The sequence below is a fragment of the Leptonychotes weddellii genome, chromosome 11 (assembly GCF_054177405.1).
Source record: "Leptonychotes weddellii isolate Sample4059 chromosome 11, ASM5417740v2, whole genome shotgun sequence".
Lineage (NCBI taxonomy): Eukaryota > Metazoa > Chordata > Mammalia > Carnivora > Phocidae > Leptonychotes > Leptonychotes weddellii.
Genome location: NC_138379.1, coordinates 8,911,006 through 8,928,233, shown reverse-complemented (window position 1 = coordinate 8,928,233; position 17,228 = coordinate 8,911,006). Strand labels below are relative to the sequence as shown.

Here is a 17,228-nt window from a genome sequence, read left to right as displayed (position 1 = left end):
ACAAGCAGGGGGAGTGGGAGAGAGAGAAGCAGGCTTCCCACCAAGCAGGGAGCCAGATGTAGGGCTCAATCCCAGGACCCCAGGATCATGATCTGAGCCGAAGGCAGATGCTTAACGAATGAGGCACTCAGGCGCCCCAAGGAATGTGTATTTAAGATGAGATGTTAAATTAACTCCCTGGGGACAGTGAGCGAAAAGCAAAGCATTTCACAAATGCTTAGAGACTTTTAGTAGGATAGAGTTGCTCCTGGCTGACCAGTGCTCCAGTTAGTAACTAGAAAAAACAGATAAAATGCCTTGGGCTCAGTTCATGATCCCAGGGGCCTTTCTTAAGGGCCTCAGAGAATTACTGAAGGAAAGAGGATTGGGGGACCTAAAATTCTAAAGTAGGGAGATTCATAGAGAAGTGAGCTGACAGTCTGCAGCAGATTTTTGCCTGGGGGCATTTGCTGATTCTGGGTTTGAGCAAGAAGCTAAGAATCCAGGCGTTGCCCAGATGGAGGGTTATAGCCAGGAAACAGAAGCTGAGCCAGGTTGTCTGACAACACTGGAGAAACAAAACTGAGGGCTGGAGGAGGCTTAAACACAAAACAATTACCTCCTCAAGATGTTTACCAAATCTTAGGGCCAGAGGTTATCAAAAGCTAAACCTCAAAGCTCTGAAGAGCAGAACAGAATTTTTGGCAGATTTTCGGTGCTGATAATTAGAATTCAGGACCCGCCAGCCGGAGGGAACCGGTGAACAGATAAAAAGCTCAGGACTCCTTACTAGGAACAAGATGAAACAGGTAGACTGACACTTATCAAAATTGCAGTGCAGCCTCAAACCATCTAGTTCCTGAGCAAGTTAAGGTGATCAGTCCCCTTCTATCTGCCCTTCAGAGAAAGGAGTGGAAGAAAAAACATCTAGAGACACTGTATTTTTTATACACAATTTCTGGATCTAGTAATAATTACTGGCAAGTCAAGGGATAGGCCCGTATTATTTAAAACCAGAGTAGGGCGCCTGGGTGGCTCAGTTGGTTAAGCGACTGCCTTCAGCTCAGGTCATGATCCTGGAGTCCCGGGATCGAGTCCCGCATCGGGCTCCCTGCTCGGCAGGGAGTCTGCTTCTCCCTCTGACCTTCCTCCTTCTCATGCTCTCTGTCTCTCATTCTCTCTGTCTCAAATAAATAAATAAAATCTTAAAAAAAAAATAAATAAAACCAGAGTAAAAGTAAAAAAAATAGAAACAGGTGATCCAAATATTGGAGAAAGTAGACAAGGAGTTTAAACTATGATTGATATGCTCATGAAATAGAGGAAAACATGGAGGACGTAGATAAAATATTTAAACTATACCTAGGGATTTCTAATAATGGCTGAGATCCTATGGGAATGACCCCTCCACAGATAACTGTAAAGTCTGGACATAATATGAAAAACAGCTCCTTGAAGGTACTGGAGAATGAAGGGAAAGTTTGATGGGCAGTCCACACTCTAAAGAGGAGAATTATGCAGAGAAATTTCCTTATTTTTGCTGCTTGTAACTTGGCAGTAGGCAAAGTGGCATGTACGTTTGCTGTTGGAAAATCCCAGTGCCAGAGTACCGAGTGAGGGCAACTGAAGGCGTGGGAGAGATGAGAATCTCAGAAGGGAAGAAGCCAGAGAGGTGGGAATCCCCAGATTCTGTCTGCCCACATCTCTGCCCAAGCCCCGCACCACGCATGTGCAATGCAGACTCATGGCAACTCAGCTAAAGACAGAAGATCTAGACTGAGATTGGAGCCCGCCACCCAGTAAGTGTGGCCTCAGGTGTGTATCCAACCAGGCTGATTACCTGATGCAACCAAAGGAACATTAGTCTTTGCAGACAAGGAACAGAAACCAGAGTCTCCACGCTTTAACATTCAAAACTGACATGGAGGGGTGCCTGGGTGGCTCAGTCGGTTGAGCGTCTGCCCTGGGCTCAGTTCATAATCCCAGGGGCCTGGGATCGAGCCCCGCATTGGGCTCCCTGCTCAGTGGGGAGCCTGCTTCTCCCTTTCCCTCTGCCTGCCACTCCCCCTGCTTGTGCTCTCTCTTTCTCAAATAAATCTTAAAAAAAAAAATACACAACTGAGGGGCGCCTGGGTGGCTCAGTCGGTTAAGTGTCTGCCTTCAGCTTGGGTCATGATCTCAGGGTCCTGGGATCGAGTCCCGCATCGGGCTCCCTGCTCAGTGGGGAGTCTACTTCTCCCTCTCCCTCCGTGTGCTCATGCTTTCTCTCTCTCTCTCACTCTCTCTCAAATAAATAAATAAAATCTTTTAATTAAAAAAATAAAAATAATTTTTAAAAAACTGACATGGACATTGAGATGAACCAGATATGGGAATTAACAGACAAGGATATTAAAGCAACAATGAAAATACATTCTCAGCAAAATGATAGGTGACCTCAGCACAGAAGCAAATGATTTTTGAAAAACAGAAATTCTGGAAATAAAAATGACAGCAACTGGGAATTTTTGAATTAAATGGATGGATTTAACAGCAAAAGCAGAGATAACGATGAGTCAGTGAACTAGAAGACAGATTAGTAGAAATTACCCAAGCTGAAAAACAGAGGGGAAAAAAAGATTAAAAAAAAAAAGCTTCCACAGACTAGTTATATCATATCAGACAGTCTGACATATGTGTAATTGGAGTCCTAGGAGGCAAAAAGAAGGAACAGAGCAGAAAAAATATTTAGGGAAGCAATAGCCAAAAGTTTCCTTAATTTGATGAAAGAGAGATTTGTAGATTTAAGATAGTGCACAAACCCACCTTGAGAAACACAGAAAGGCCACCGCTAGGACATCCTAGTCAAATCATTTAAAGCTAAAGGCAAAAAGGAAATCTTGAAAACATCAAGAGAAAACAACACACCACACAGAGGAATAACAATTGAAAGCTAGCTTCTCACTAGAAACTGGAAGCCAGGAGAGAATATAACATCTCTAAGATGCTAAAAGAAAAAAAAAAAAAGTCATCAGAATTCAGCATTCACCAAAAATATACTTCCAAGAATGAAGTTGAAATAAAGACATTTTCAGATTAAAGAAAACTCAGGGAATGAGCTGCCAACAATCCTGCATTACAAGAAATGCTACAGGAATTCTTTGGCCTGGAGGAAATAGTAACAGACAGATGGAAACTCAGATTCTCAGAAAGGAATGGAGCACAGCAGAAATAGTGCCCAGTTAAATAGAAAGACTTTTTGTCTTTTTTCTTATTAATTTCTTTATAACATATAAGAGTGTAGAATGCAGTTTTTTCCCAAGTACACAGAATATTGACCAGTATATACCATAAAACAATTGGGCCATAAAACAATTCTCAATAAATTTAAAAGTGTAAAGAGTACGTTCTTTAAAAAAAAAAAAAAAAAAAAGATTTTATTTATTTATTTGACAGACACAGCGAGAGAGGGAATACAAGCAGGGGGAGTGGGAGAGGGAGAAGCAGGCTTCCCGAGGAGCAGGAAGCCTGATGTGGGGCTTGATGCGGGGCTCAATCCCAGGACCCTGGGATCATGACCTGAGCTGAAGGCAGACGCTTAAAAGACTGAGCCACCCAGGTGCCCCTAACGAGTAGTTCTTTGACAATAATGGGATTGAGCTCGAAATCAGTAACAAGATAGCTAGGTGGTTCAGTCTAGGTCCAATCAGGAGACAGAAACCATACAGTAATTTAAACATGACAAGTTTACTATAAATTATCTATAAAGTTATGGCAAAAAATTATGGCAAAAGAGTAACTATAAAGATGTAAAGAGAATTCTCAAAAGGTACCTGAGGGCTGAGGGAGAGTACCCAAGAAAGGACAAACTTGGCAGGGTCCCACCTAAGACTGGGGTTCAGACCTCACTGCAGCCCTCCAGGACACAGGGGAGCCAAGGCTGGTGAGCAGGTGCACAGGGAGCGTAAGGGCACCACCTGCAGGCACCAGGCCCAGAGTCCACAGTATCCACATTGGGCAGATCCCCGGAAACAAGCTTCCAGGCCACAGGTGAGCCAAGACTGTTGGGAAGGTGACCAAAGGTGTGCGCACGAGGCGTGCAGTGCATGACCGCCACACAAAGCGTGGAGGGCCACGCGAATCAACCCTCCCGGGGGAAGAGCCGAGGTTGGTGAGCAGAGGTACAGAGGGAGTCGTGGCACTGCTGTGGGCACGTGGTGTCCATGCCTGGGGGGCTCTGGGACAAATGGTCCGGGGTATAGGTAAAAAAGGCTGAGGGTGCAGGTGCAGAGAGTCAGGGAGTAGCCACAGGTGCAAGGCCTGGAGCATGCAGCATCCCTCACAGGGAGGGCCACCACAAAGTAGTCACCGGGGCTGGACCTGGTCTGCAAGGTTGCCGGGGGATTGCCTGCTCCTGGCGCGGAGAAGGAGCAGAGCACCGGCCCCCGCATGGTCCCTGACATCCCCGTGCACAGGCACTGCTGACAGACCATGGCACCGGAGCAAGGAAAAGCAAACCAGAGCTCCCTGCAGCAGAGAAAACAAGTCCTTTCCTTCCTCGAGTGTCCTTCCAGTGCCCTCTACTGACAAAGCTAACATCAGGCTCACTGTAAGGAAGAAATGCTGAGACCAGTCCATTATCAAAGAACAGGTACTAAAGGGTGAATCTGGAGCCAAGAGGCAAAATAGAGATAACAGAATCCATCTTCTTGGCTACTCAGAATCCATACGTGCTCTTCTATACATATTTGGACTTCCCTATCAGTTATATTCCTGCCAATAAGATATATCTATCCTTAAAAGTGATGTTCTCACCCTTCTCCCAAATGAGAAGACACAGTCCTAATACTCACTGTATCCAGAGCTGGCTATAGTAATTACTCCACAATTTTAGTCATGGTTCCATGAAATATTCTACTACCTAAAGATTAAATTATAAAGTTGACCTCCCACAATTTGTACATAAAACAAAAAGGGGAGTAAAAAGGAGAAAATGGTCAGTATAGACAAATACACATACAAGAATCAAAGAAACACATGCAAAGCTACTACAGTCCTCGTTTTTGTAACTGGTTATTTTTGTAAGTGGTCACAAGGTCATAGCTGACATCCATGGCTTCCTTCTTCAACTACCCATTCCATATTTCCCTTGTCCTCAGCTGAGATTCTGGGGCTCTGGGCTCTTTACCTGGTACAGTAACCCAAACCCTCATTCTAAAAGATCTTAGTCCTTAATCGCCCTGCTTTTGGGGAAGCATGGGTGTACTGAGAGGTGCTCCGAGAATCCTCTGGGTTCTAGACACAGTCTTCCTCAACCCCATTGTGTAGCAGCAGTGGAATTTTCCCTTGAGAATCAGCATCAATTACTTCACCCAGTCGATTGGACCCCCTCCCTTTGCCCAGTGGTTTAGTGGCATAAGGAGCCCAAAATGGCCAGGTGGCAGTCCCTTCTTCCAATTCCATGGTACCATTTTTGTGTCCCTTTGCGGAACATTCCTCACTTGAGAACTAAAATCTCCAAATCAGCAGGCTCCAGTTTTTCAGGATAAGAGGCAAAAATTCTGTGAGTGGGTAAGGTGTAATAGGACGAGTCATTCCTACTCCCACCCCTTGGTTCCTGGACCCACGTTATGCTGGCCAGGGGGATGACAGCACCATATAAATGGTCTCCCATTCAAAGAAGTACTTCGTTCTGTAAAGCAACCCTCATTATTTCATGGTGTTGTCTCCCACGTGGTGCTAGAACCCAGTCTTCAGTAAGCTGTTCCACTTTTCAAGGAAGCCCCCTGGTTCCAGGAGAAATATGTGTGGGAAGACCTGTTAATTCCATGGGCATAAGCCCATTGCCACACTTCCTCCACTGTGAAATGAGTAGCTTGATCAGATGCAATGTTGTACAGAGTAAATGGTGTACGTGGTGTCCTGGGAGGGCCCCAGGAAACGACACCCCAGGGTGTGGGTGAGCCAAGGCCGGTGGGCGGGGATGCAGAAGAGTCAGGGCACTACTGCAGGGTGAGATCTGGAGCCTCTGGTATCCGTATTAGGAAAGCTCTGGGAAACAGCCCCCGGGGTGCTGCAAGCTGGGGCTGGTGGGCAGGATACAGAGGGATCCTGATGCACTGCAGGTGTGAGGCTGCGGCAAGGTGAGCACCAAACCTGGGCTGAAGCTGAAAGATTGCTGCGGGACCCTCCACTCTTGGCACACATCCAGTGGTGTCCCCCCAGTACACATCTCTGACAGACTGCAGCAAGAGCAGACGCACACTGGAACCACGAAAACCCCTTTTCTCCTGCAGTGTCCTTCTAGCATCCTCTTATCACCGAGCTCACTATAAGGGAGAAATGCTTCAAGTCCAGTCCGCTATCACAGAATAAGTGCTGAAAACTGAATCTGGAGCTGAGGGGCACTATACCTATAACTGCCACACGGGGAAACCACTAAATATTTAGCAATTAAATAATACACTTGTAAAGAATGCACGGGTCAAAGAAGAAATCATAAGGAAATTAGACAGTACTTTGAACTGAATAATAATGAAAATCAAACATTAAAATGCCTACGATGTAGCTTTTTACTAGAAAAAAATATTTAAAATCAATGGTCTTGGGGCGCCTGGGTGGCTCAGTCGGTTAAGCCTCTGCCTTCGGCTCAGGTCATGATCCCAGGGTGCTGGGATCGGGTCCCGCATCGGGCTCCCTGCTCAGCGGGGAGCCTGCTTCTCCTTCTGCCGCCGCTCCCCCTGCTTGTGTTCCCTCCCTCTCTCTCTCTCTCTCAAATAAATAAATGCAATCTTTGAAAAAATATTTTAAAAAAACCCAAAATCGGGGTGCCTGGGTGGCTCAGATGGTTAAGCGTCTGCCTTCAGCTCAGGTCATGATCCCAGCGTCCTGGGATCGAGCCCCGCATTGGGCTCCCTGCTCGGTGGGAAGCCTGCTTCTCCCTCTCCCACTCCCCCTGCTTGTGGTTCCCTCTCGCTGTCTGTCAAATAAATAAGTAAAATCTTTAAAAAAAAAAAAATCAATGGTCTAAATTTTTACCTTCAACTAGAAAAAGAGAGCAAAGTAGAATAAAACCAAGACCAGAACTAAAGAGAACATGGACAAAATAATAAAGAGAAATATATAAAACCAAAGTTAATTCTTCAAAAAGTTGATAAATCTTTAGCTAGACTGATCAAGAAAAAGAGAAGACACTATTACCAATATTACAAATGAAAAAGGGAATGTTCCTATAGATCTTACGCATATTAAAAGGATCGTAGGGTTATTTATAGACAATTTTACATCCCCATGACTTATTGTAGAACTGGAAGTTTGTACCTCTTGATCCCCGTTACCCATTTTGCCCACCACCCACCCTCCCACCCTCCCACCTTCCCCTCTGGCAACCATCAAATTATTCTCTATCTAGGAGTTTTGTTTTGTTTGTTCATTTGTTTTTTGTTTTGTTTTAGATTCCACATATAAGTGGAATCATATGGTAATTTGTCTTTCTCTGACTTGAATTTCATTTAGCATAATATGCTCAAGGTCTATCCATGTTGTTGCAAATGGCAAGATCTCATTTTTTTAATGGCTGAGAAGTATTCCATTGAATATATATACAGCACATCTTTCTCCAGTCATCCATTGATGGACACTTAGTTTATTTCCGTATCTTAGCTATTATTGTGAATAATGTTGCAGTGAACACAGCAATGCATATATCTTTTCTTTTTAAAAGATTTTATTTTTGAGAGAGAGTGTGCGTGAGTGCGCAAATGAGCGGGGCGGTGGAGGGAGGGTTGCAGAGGGAGAAGCAGACTTCCTGCTGAGCAGGGAGCCCAATGCGGCACTCGGTTCCAGGACCCTGAGATCATGACCTGAGCCGAAGGCAGACACTTAACCCACTAAGTCACCCAGGAGCCCCGCATCAATCTTTTCAAATTAGGGTTTTGTTTTCTTTGGATGAATACCCAGTAATGGAGTTACTGGGTCATGTGGTACTTCTATTTTTAATTTTTTGAGGCACCTCCATGTTTTGTAGAGTGGCTGCATTAAGATACATTCCCACCAACAGTGCACAAGGGATCCCCTTTCTCCACATCCTTGCCAACATTTGTTATTTCTCATCCTTTTGATAATAGCCATTCTGACAGGTGTGAGGTGTTATCTCATTGTGGTTTTGATGTGCATTTCTCTTATGATGAGTGATGCTGAGCATCTTTTCATGTGCCTGTTAGCCATCTGTAGGTCTTCTTTGGAAAAATGTCTGTTCATGTCATCTGCCCATTTTTTAATCGGATTGTTGTTTTGTTTTGTTATTGAGCTGTAGAAGTTCTTATATATTTTGGATATTAACCCCTTACTGTATATATGACTACACTGTAATTGCTCCTTCCCCCCAGGGGCCCTGGCTTATTAGCTGCTAGATTACAAAGGTGCTGAGCCATTACCCTGGGCTCCTCAGATGTGGCATCATCTATTGTGTGCACCGCTTTCTGGGCTCATTGTCACTCAGAGGACTTGGGTGCAGGGGAACCATGCTGACATTCCTGCTGCTTGGGGGGCTAGGAGCAATTCAGTCTTACCTCCCCATCTTAGCTCCCTGTCACTAAAGAAAACCTTCAGCTTGCATTAAGTTCTGCCAAGGGGAGGCACAAGCGGAGATAGGAAGGCAGAGGAGAGGGGAGGGAAACAAGGTTGGTGATGTACCCACCAGCTTCTCAGATTGTCCCACCTGGTGGGAGGGCTTCTCCATACCTCTCTCCAGGTGCATGGAATTGCTTCTGCTCCTTCCCCTTTATGCCTAGAAGAAAAAAATTCCCGCCCCACCTCCAATCCAACTAGCGAGGGGTACAGCACTGTCCTTGAGGGTTAGTCACTCTATTCAAATTACCTGTTTCCTGCCCTGCCAGGACCGACTGCAGGTTAACAGGCATGTCAGCCTGGGCCCACTGCAAACCCCTTTTCTTTCCACTCCCCTGCGGGAAGTGATTACTCCAAATGGTATTCAGGCTTCAAAACCCAGTTCACAGGCCATCCCTTGGAAACTTCTTTCAATTCCCCCCCAGGAGTACTTTGGCCTCTCAATTCCCCTGCACGCTCTGGGTCACGTGGTGATCACGTTTCATCTCTGTGTCTTCTCGGGAGCTTCTTGGACGGAGCCTCTAGTTCTGACTCCCTTTGGTGCCCGCTAACCCCCACCCGGCATTTGCAGAGCACCATCGCGCAAACCGTTTCTCATTGTAAGACCGTTATTAGAAAAGAGAAGCGTGGGGCTAGGGCCTATTTACTAATCCTGTGGTCACGCTGCCACAACTGACCACTTCGGCCAACGCCCTGTCACCTGGGGTTGGCGAGCCCGAGAACGGCCCCTGCCCCGGGCCCCCGCGGACGACAACCTTGCTCCCTGCCACTGTTCCCCCAGGCTCAGCGAGCCGAAATCCCAGCGGCGGCGGTCTACGCCCGCGCTCCTCCCCGCGCACGCGTGGCCGGCCTCGCGCGGGCCCCGGGCCCTGGGAACCATAGAGTGCCGCGGGCGGACAGAGGGGCCAGCAGCCGGGGTCGCTCCATCCCCGCTTCCGGCCGCGCCTCGCTGCTCTGGGAGCGGCTGTAGCGGCGTACGCAGTTTCCATGGGGACTGAAGATGGCGCCGCGAGGTGAGGTTCCGGAGGTGTGTGAGTCTCTGGTCCTGATGCCTTCAGTGTCCCTCTCCCCCCCGTTAGAGCCCGACTCTTCATTCTCGGGTGTTAGGGACATCTCTCCTCACTTGTCTAGAGTGGGGTTTCGCAGCCCCACTCTCCGTGAGTGCCTGAAGGTCTCGAGGTGCAGGTCTCAGAAACCCCCAGATCCTGGGCTGGGCCTCTTCCAGGCCGGCTCAGTTACGAATTTGCTGTGTGACCTCGAACAGGCCAGTGCTGGCCAGTGGTGGCCTTTGCGCCCCGATGGCCCAAATAGTGACGGGGTTAAGATCTTAGAGCGGCCTTGACTTTCACCCCGAAGACAAGAGTCGGGTTTGACGGTGATTCCGGGGAAGGAAGGGGATTGATGGAAGCCCCCTACACACACACACACCCCCTCTCATTATCAGCAGTCAGAAGTACCCCAAGTGGCCTCTCCCAGTAGCTGCGACCTCGTGTTTTCTTCAAGTTAGGCACAGAACCAAAGAACAGAGATTGACGTGCCGTCGTGCCCATCCCTCTTATTTGTGCTCATCTTTTCAGGTAAACGGCTGTCCTCTACCCCCCTGGAAATCCTGTTCTTTCTGAACGGGTGGTATTATGCCACCTATTTTCTGCTGGAACTCTTCATATTTCTGTATAAAGGTAAGGCCTGGGGCTTGACTACCCTTGCCCCAACATCCCTTCCCCACTTCAGCCCAGAGCCAACTCCCATGAGGAGCCTTCTTATTTTTCATTCTTTTCTGTAGCTCCTCTTCACTTCTTCATCATATGGCTTCTTTGAGAATGACTGACTAGGAAACCCCTCAGCAAGAGTTCCCTCAGTTGGGGAAATGTGGGCTTCTCTGTCCTTATTCTCCCTCGTCACCTCTCTTTGCTAAGCTCCACTGTAGGCTCATTGGTGACCCTCAGAAACTATTCAGTGGCCAGTGTACCCATGTAGATCCAGTCATTTTGGAGACTGGAGGCCTCACAGACTTTTGGAGTTAGGAGTGAAATCCCCTAATAATGAGTCGGCCTCTAACAGACATAGTCACGCTGTGAGTTAGTGTATCCTGTAGCAGGTTAACAGATCCTACCCTCATCTCACTAACTAGTTCATGGAAAGCTGATAAGAGGGCATGCGTCTTAGGGGAGTTCTTGTGGGTGCTGTTACATGTTTGCAAACTCTGGCTTTTGTGTCGGCAGCTCTCCTGCTACCATATCCAACAGCCAACCTAGTACTGGATGTGGTGATGCTTCTCCTTTACCTTGGAATTGAAGTAATTCGACTGTTTTTTGGTGAGTGTTATCCAGAGAATATTTCCATTCCTTCTCAGACAGACTTGATTAGCTTGATTAACAAGAACAAGTACATAACCTAGTCTCACAATAAGAGATTGGATCTGGCGGAATGTCCCATTACTCCCTCTCTGAAGTTTCAAGCTGCTTCATATTTTGGGTCAAGCTTTACTTGTTGTTGCTCTGTAGGGCCAGAGGTGGGCAGTAGCATGATATTTTAGATAGTTCCTTCCTAATTTCCTAAGTGCTAGGAGAGCCTGGTTCCTCTCACTGGCTTGCTTGGGAGAATAGATTTGACTGTAACCCCACGTTCAGGGCAGTATGTCACACAAGTTGGCACTTAGGTCCCCTCCACTCTCTGAACAGGGATTTCTTAGGACACTTTTTTTTTTTTTTTTAAGACTGTATTTATTTATTTGACAGAGCAGAGCACGAGTAGAGGGAGCAGGCAGAGGGAGAGGGAGAAGCAGGCTCCCCACTGAGCAGGGAGCCCGACATGAGGCTCAATCCCAGGCCCCTGGGATCATGACCTGAGCCGAAGGCAGATGCTTAACCAGCTGAGCCACCCAGGCGCCCCTAGGACAAGTTTTTTATCCTCACAGATCCAGAGCAAATTCATTATTAGTTAGACTATCTTATCCCAGAAAACAGTGTTAAAACACAAGCTGAGAAGAAACAGTATTTGCAACACATGTAACAAAGGATAAAGAAGGCTCACATAAGTCACTAAAGAAAAGATGACCTAATTTTAAAAATTGGTAAGGGACACTAATAGGCAGTTCATATAAGAATAATTACAGAGGATCAGTAATCATGATAAAATGCCCAAACTCATTAATAAAAAGCAAATTGAAACAACAAAATAACAGTTTCATCCAGCAGATTAAAAAGATTTCCAAATACCCAGTATTAGAATGGGTGTGAGGACCAGGTCTCTCTATTCCCACACTCTTTGGGAATATAAATTAGAACAATTGTTTTGCTAATAGTTTTGCCATGTAAAATTTGTATTTTTTTTTTTTAAGATTTTATTTATTTGAGAGAGGGAGGGCATGAGTGGGGTCGAGGGGCAGAGGGAGAGAATCTCAAGCAGATTCCCCACTGAGCACAGAGCCTGATGCAGGGCTTTATCTCACAACTCTGAGATCATGACCTGAGCTGAAATCAAGAGTCATACACTCAAATGACTGAGTTACCCAGGTGTCCCTAAAATTTGTATTCTTAGTCCTGACAATTACACATCTAAAACTGGTTGAAAAAAACAAACACTTCTACAGATAGCAAAGGTACCTATTGGAGAAAGCTTATGGCCACGTATTTTGTAACATCAAAACATTAGAGGGGCCCCTGGCTGGCTCAGTCGTGGAGTGTGCCACTCTTGATCTTTGGGTTGTAAGTTCAAGTCCCATGTTGGGTAGAGATTACTTAAAATACAAAATTAAAAAAAAAATTAAATTAAAAAAAAAAACATTAGAGGGGCACCGGGGTGGCTCAGTCAGTTAAGTGTCTGACTTCAGGTCAGGTCATGATCTCAGGGTCCTGGGATCGAGCCCCACGTCGGGCTCCCTGCTCAGTGGGGAGTTTGCTTCTCCCTCTCCCTCTGCCCCTCCACCCCCCATAGTGATCTCTCTAGCTCAAATAAATAAATAAAATCTTTAAAAAAATTGGAAACAGGGTGCCTGGGTGGCTCAGTTGGTTAAGCGACTGCCTTCAGCTCAGGTCATGATCCTGGAGTCCTGGGATCGAGTCCCGCATCGGGCTTCCTGCTCAGCAGGGAGTCTGCTTCTCCCTCTGACCCTCCTCCCTCTCCTGCTGTCTGTCTCTCATTCCCTCTCTCAAATAAATAAATAAAATCTTTAAAATAAAAAAATAAAAAAATTGGAAACAACTAAACATCTGTCAATACAGGATTAGTTAAATTATGGAATTGCCTCAATGAAATCATCCATAGCCATTAATAAAAGAATAGGGCAGTTATACGTGGAAAGATGTCTAACTTAAATGGGAAAAAATAAGTTGAAAACAGTATGTAGAGTATGATTCCATTTTTATAATAATAAGTAGTAATATGTAAGTATATACACATAAAAAAATCTGAAGCAATATACACCGTTCTGTAATGATGGCTATCTCCAGTGGGGAGTCATGGGGCCTTTTAGTTTCTGTATATTCTAAAATTATTTTCTGTACCTGTATTAGTTGAAAAGTTTTCAATGATTATATATTATAATTAAAAAAATATTTTCCCCAAGTAAATAAGTCGCTGTCCCTTGAGTGGGAGCCACACTTGAAGCAGGACCTTTGGAGTGAATGACTCCATCCTGTGGCACCTCCAAAGCCTCTCATTTTTAGCACAGTGGGACCCCATTTATAAATCTGCCCATCCCCATTCAGCATCGTTTTTCTCTGCCTTGCCAGTCTATCCCATCCCATCCCCCCACCTTTTCTCTGAGTCCAGGGAAAGCAGGCCACTTGGAGATGACTCCATGGGCTGTGTCTGACAGGTACAAAGGGGAACCTCTGCCAACGAAAGATGCCACTTGGTATTAGCGTGGCCTTGACCTTCCCATCTGCCATGATGGCCTCCTATTACCTGCTGCTGCAGACCTACGTGCTCCGCCTGGAAGCCATCATGAACAGCATCTTGCTCTTCTTCTGTGGTTCAGAGCTGCTGCTTGAGGTGCTCACCCTGACGGCTTTCTCCAGGTACCGCGCTGAGGGACCATTTCCTGCCACCTGAGGGTTGGGTTCCCATCTCATCCTAGGGAGGGACTCATTGTTCTTCTGAAGCCTGAGGGGTCTGAAGGACTTTCAAGGGGAAAAGGGGTGCCCGTGGGATTGCTTTTCCTATTCAGGGTAGACAGTTACTCAGGGAAGACATTCTCCTTGTTCTCTGGGGCCAAGAAGCTTGGAATATAGAACAGTTCAGACCAGCTGCTCTTGTTCACTGGTCTTTTAACATTTTCTTTCTTTCTTTCTGCCATCAGTATGGACAGGATTTGAAGTACAGACATTGCAGCCAGCAGCCCTCATGGGCTGAGACCACAGAGTCTTCTGGTCTTTAGCCACACCAGTGAGAATTGGTGGGTCAGGTTGTCCTGGGAACGGTTGCAGCTTTTCCTCAACACAGACATTTGGGCAACAAACTGAGCGTGAGGCCACTGGGCACCATCTTCTAAACCAGGACCATCAGCCTAAGAGACTGTTGTACACTCCAGTGTAGGGAGGGGCAAGGCCGGCCCATCCTGGCCCGTCTCAGAACCAGTTCCCTGCTGAGCTCCAGTTCTCTTTGATCCTCGTGGCCAGAGCATCTTGTGTGGACCCTGTAGGCTCCTTGGGCTTCCAGCAGGACCAGAGCCACATACCCCCCCCCGTAGGTGCTGTGCCAGCCGTCACACGAGCACAGAGGGCCTCGGGATGGTCTGCTCCCAGGGTGACGCACAAGCTTGTCACCTTGTTCCTCAGAGACTGAGCTCCAGAACTTTTTTAGCAGCTCATAGTGTTATTTTTCTACTCTCATCGTGAAACAAACATTATTTTATTTTATAATAAACGTGTATTTTCTGTCATTGGAGTTGCAGCCTTTTCCTTATGGCACCTGTCCCTAGAATTTCACCGCCTCCAAGGGAAGGTAGGGACTCTCCCCGCAGTTGGTTCTCAGGCTGTGCTGAGCGATTCTGTGTGGACACAAAAGCAGTGATGATTTTCTTACTCCAGCTCTAGCCTGAATTAATCCCTAAAGGCACTGCCAACTTCTGTATCTTCTTCAAGCCTGTCATCCTAAAAGCCTGCTTATATTCTTCACCTCTGCCTCAAAGCCAGCATCTTTTCTCTCATTCCTCCTACAGATCATTGTCAGCTTACCAGAATGAGGCATGAATACTTGGAAGAAGCATATTCAAAACTTGCCAGTATTTTTTGGTCATTTATTTTAAAATTTCAAGTTAATGTAAAAGGAAACATACTTTCTTCCCTTCCTTCCTTCCTTCCTCTTTTTCTTTCTTCCCTTTCTTTCTTTCCCTTTCCTTTCCCTCCCCCTCTTCCTTCCTTCCTCCCTCCCTCCCTTCCTTTTCTTTTCAGCTGGAGAAATACTGCCCTACATGCATATATCATTTCCTTTTCCAAGTAACCATCTTTAAAACTTCCTCATCTTACTCAATAGTGGCTTTTTTTTCTTTCCTCCCAAGAAGCCACCAGGAGCCATGACAGAATCCATTTTAGAAAACCTTGAGCCATATGGCCCCTCTGCTGTCAGATGAATATCTGCTCTTGCTCAAAGTCAAAAGTTAATTGATCTTTAAGCATTTCCATGCTGGCTTTTAATTCTCCTTGTTTCCTGTGATCAAGCTCATTCTCATCCTGTGAAGGTCTCCACTGTCCAAAGCACTTACCATTTTTCTTGTTTCCTACCCCTTCTGTGTCCTTGCCTCCTGGCTGCTTTTGGAGTCTGTCCAAAAACTATAGTAGACAGGTCTAATCCACCATGAAACTGAAACCGTAACCAAAAATCCAGTTGGAACCTCCTTGATATTTCAGTGACAAACCCCGCTAATCCCCTGACTTTCTGCTGCTCACACTGCTGCTTTCTCTAGCGGCGCTTTGAAGAAGTTGTTGGCATCAAGCTAGACAGGGACTTGCTCTCCATGGCCGCCCATTTCTTTTAGAGGTTCAGTGGTTACGGTCACTCTCCTGGCAACACAAGATAAATGAATGAAAGGCTCAGCTGGAAGTTTAGAGGTGGCTTATAATTAAAAGGGACCTTAGAAAGGAATCTAATCCCCCACTTTGCAGGCTTAGAGATGAGAAAGGAACAGCCAAGCATCACACAACTGGTTACTAACAGTTGGATCTAGAAATCTTGTCTTCGGAGTCTCAGTCTAGATCAAGTAAATTCTACTCAACAGGTACCACTTAAGGAGAACGAGTGGTTGGAAATGAGGATAGAATTAGAGCAGGAAGTCCTCTCATTTATTTCCTGGTTCTCCAGGAGCTTAATGCATTGTGCTTCCTGTGGATGGCTCCACGGATGTTCATTCTTCCCGGTGCTTGCTGGAGCCACACGTGCAGGTGTAGTCACCCCAGAATAAAACATCATACAACAGAAACTGAGGCAGCAGGGGATGGGAATGAGCATAGCTAGTCTTTCAGGGTTAATGTGGTCAGATGCTGTATTTGAAGTCCAAGGGAAGTCACTTTACTGCCCATCTAGACCTGAAGGATCAATATTCTGGAACCGTGGAGAGGGATCTGAGTGAAGGAGTAGGGCTTGGTCACATGGGCTGGTAGAGACCTGCTCAGATATTCACACTCATGGCTAGAACTTGACAAGTGACTGCGGTGGCCATCTCTAGAGGCTGAGGTCTGGCCCAAATCAGGAAGCACTTGGGACACACACATTGGGGTTTCTGGCTCTGTACCATGACAGCAATGTATAGGAGACCAATGTTCATCCAGTGCCTGGCAGAGTAGATTGAATCCATACCATGGTCCTGTGAGGCAGAAGAAAATCAACTCGAATGTTAAGTCACTTCCTGTCTGAGGGCATTTAGCTTAAAAAGTAAGAGTTGGGATTTGAACCAAGAGTAACCCAAAGGTCATTCCCTTTCTGTTCCACTATGGTAACGCTTCGATGAAGAATGTGTTGCCTTCTCTAAACTACCAGTCCTCGCTTTAGTTTACATGAAAGTCATCTGGGACATAAAAAGTGGATTTCTAGACTTCACGTAGAAGTGGACGCAGCCCAAGAACAGGAATTTTAGCAAGCATAGCATGGGACCACGGAACTTGCCTTGAGAGCCCACTCCTATTTCCCTCACACTGTGCATTGTCATAGAGATTCTGGGCCCCCGGAAGGTTTCTTGTTTTTATGCTGATCTTGCCTTTGCAGGTCCCAATACACATTATGTATCACCTGATCTCTGGTTCATCTTTTTATACATGTAACTCTCCTCTTGGCTCAGCTGGCTTTTTGAAAAGCCAGAAGCTTTCTGGAATTCCAAGGAGCTCACCCACAACACTCTCCTAAACTTCCTAATCTGTACTTCCTGATGTTCAGACAGCAACCCAGTTCCCAAAACATGTTCACATTTGCTGATTTTCTTTTTTTTAAGATTTTATTCATTTATTTGACAGAGAGACACAGCGAGAGAGGGAACACAAGCAGGGGGAGTGGGAGAGGGAGAAGCAGACTTCCTGGTGAGCAGGGGGGCTCATTTCAGGGGGCTCAATCCCAGGACCCTGGGATCATGACCTGAGCCGAAGGCAGACGCTTAATGACTGAGCCACCCAGGCACCCCTACTCTTTCAGATTCTTAAAACACCGCTGTG

The 17,228-nt window shown here is 46.2% G+C and overlaps 1 protein-coding gene and 1 long non-coding RNA gene across 3 annotated transcripts; both read left to right on the top strand.

Moving 5' to 3' along the window:
- On the top strand, positions 1–3,425 carry LOC145716122 (uncharacterized). Its single transcript, XR_014138529.1, has 2 exons — positions 1–997; positions 1,212–3,425. It is a non-coding gene; the product is annotated as an uncharacterized LOC145716122 (long non-coding RNA).
- Positions 3,426–9,458: 6,033 nt separating this feature from the next.
- Positions 9,459–14,470, top strand: TMEM216 (transmembrane protein 216). Of its 2 annotated transcripts, none has more exons than XM_006730319.3 (5): positions 9,459–9,599; positions 10,164–10,265; positions 10,809–10,901; positions 13,406–13,607; positions 13,889–14,470. In XM_006730319.3, exons 1-5 carry the CDS (start codon positions 9,587–9,589, stop codon positions 13,902–13,904), a joined length of 426 nt encoding a protein of 141 aa, XP_006730382.1. In that variant the 5' UTR covers positions 9,459–9,586; the 3' UTR covers positions 13,905–14,470. The 2 variants fall into 2 exon arrangements, with proteins under 2 accessions (XP_006730382.1, XP_006730384.1); XM_006730321.3 differs by having other exon boundaries at positions 9,478–9,613.
- Positions 14,471–17,228: the final 2,758 nt, after the last annotated feature.

Bases quoted from the DNA above. Each gene is read 5' to 3' on its own strand.
- TMEM216 (XM_006730319.3), top strand. The intron at 10,266-10,808 runs GTAAGGCCTGGG...TTGTGTCGGCAG, and splicing joins CTTCATATTTCTGTATAAAG to CTCTCCTGCTACCATATCCA. The intron at 10,902-13,405 runs GTGAGTGTTATC...TGTGTCTGACAG, and splicing joins AGTAATTCGACTGTTTTTTG to GTACAAAGGGGAACCTCTGC.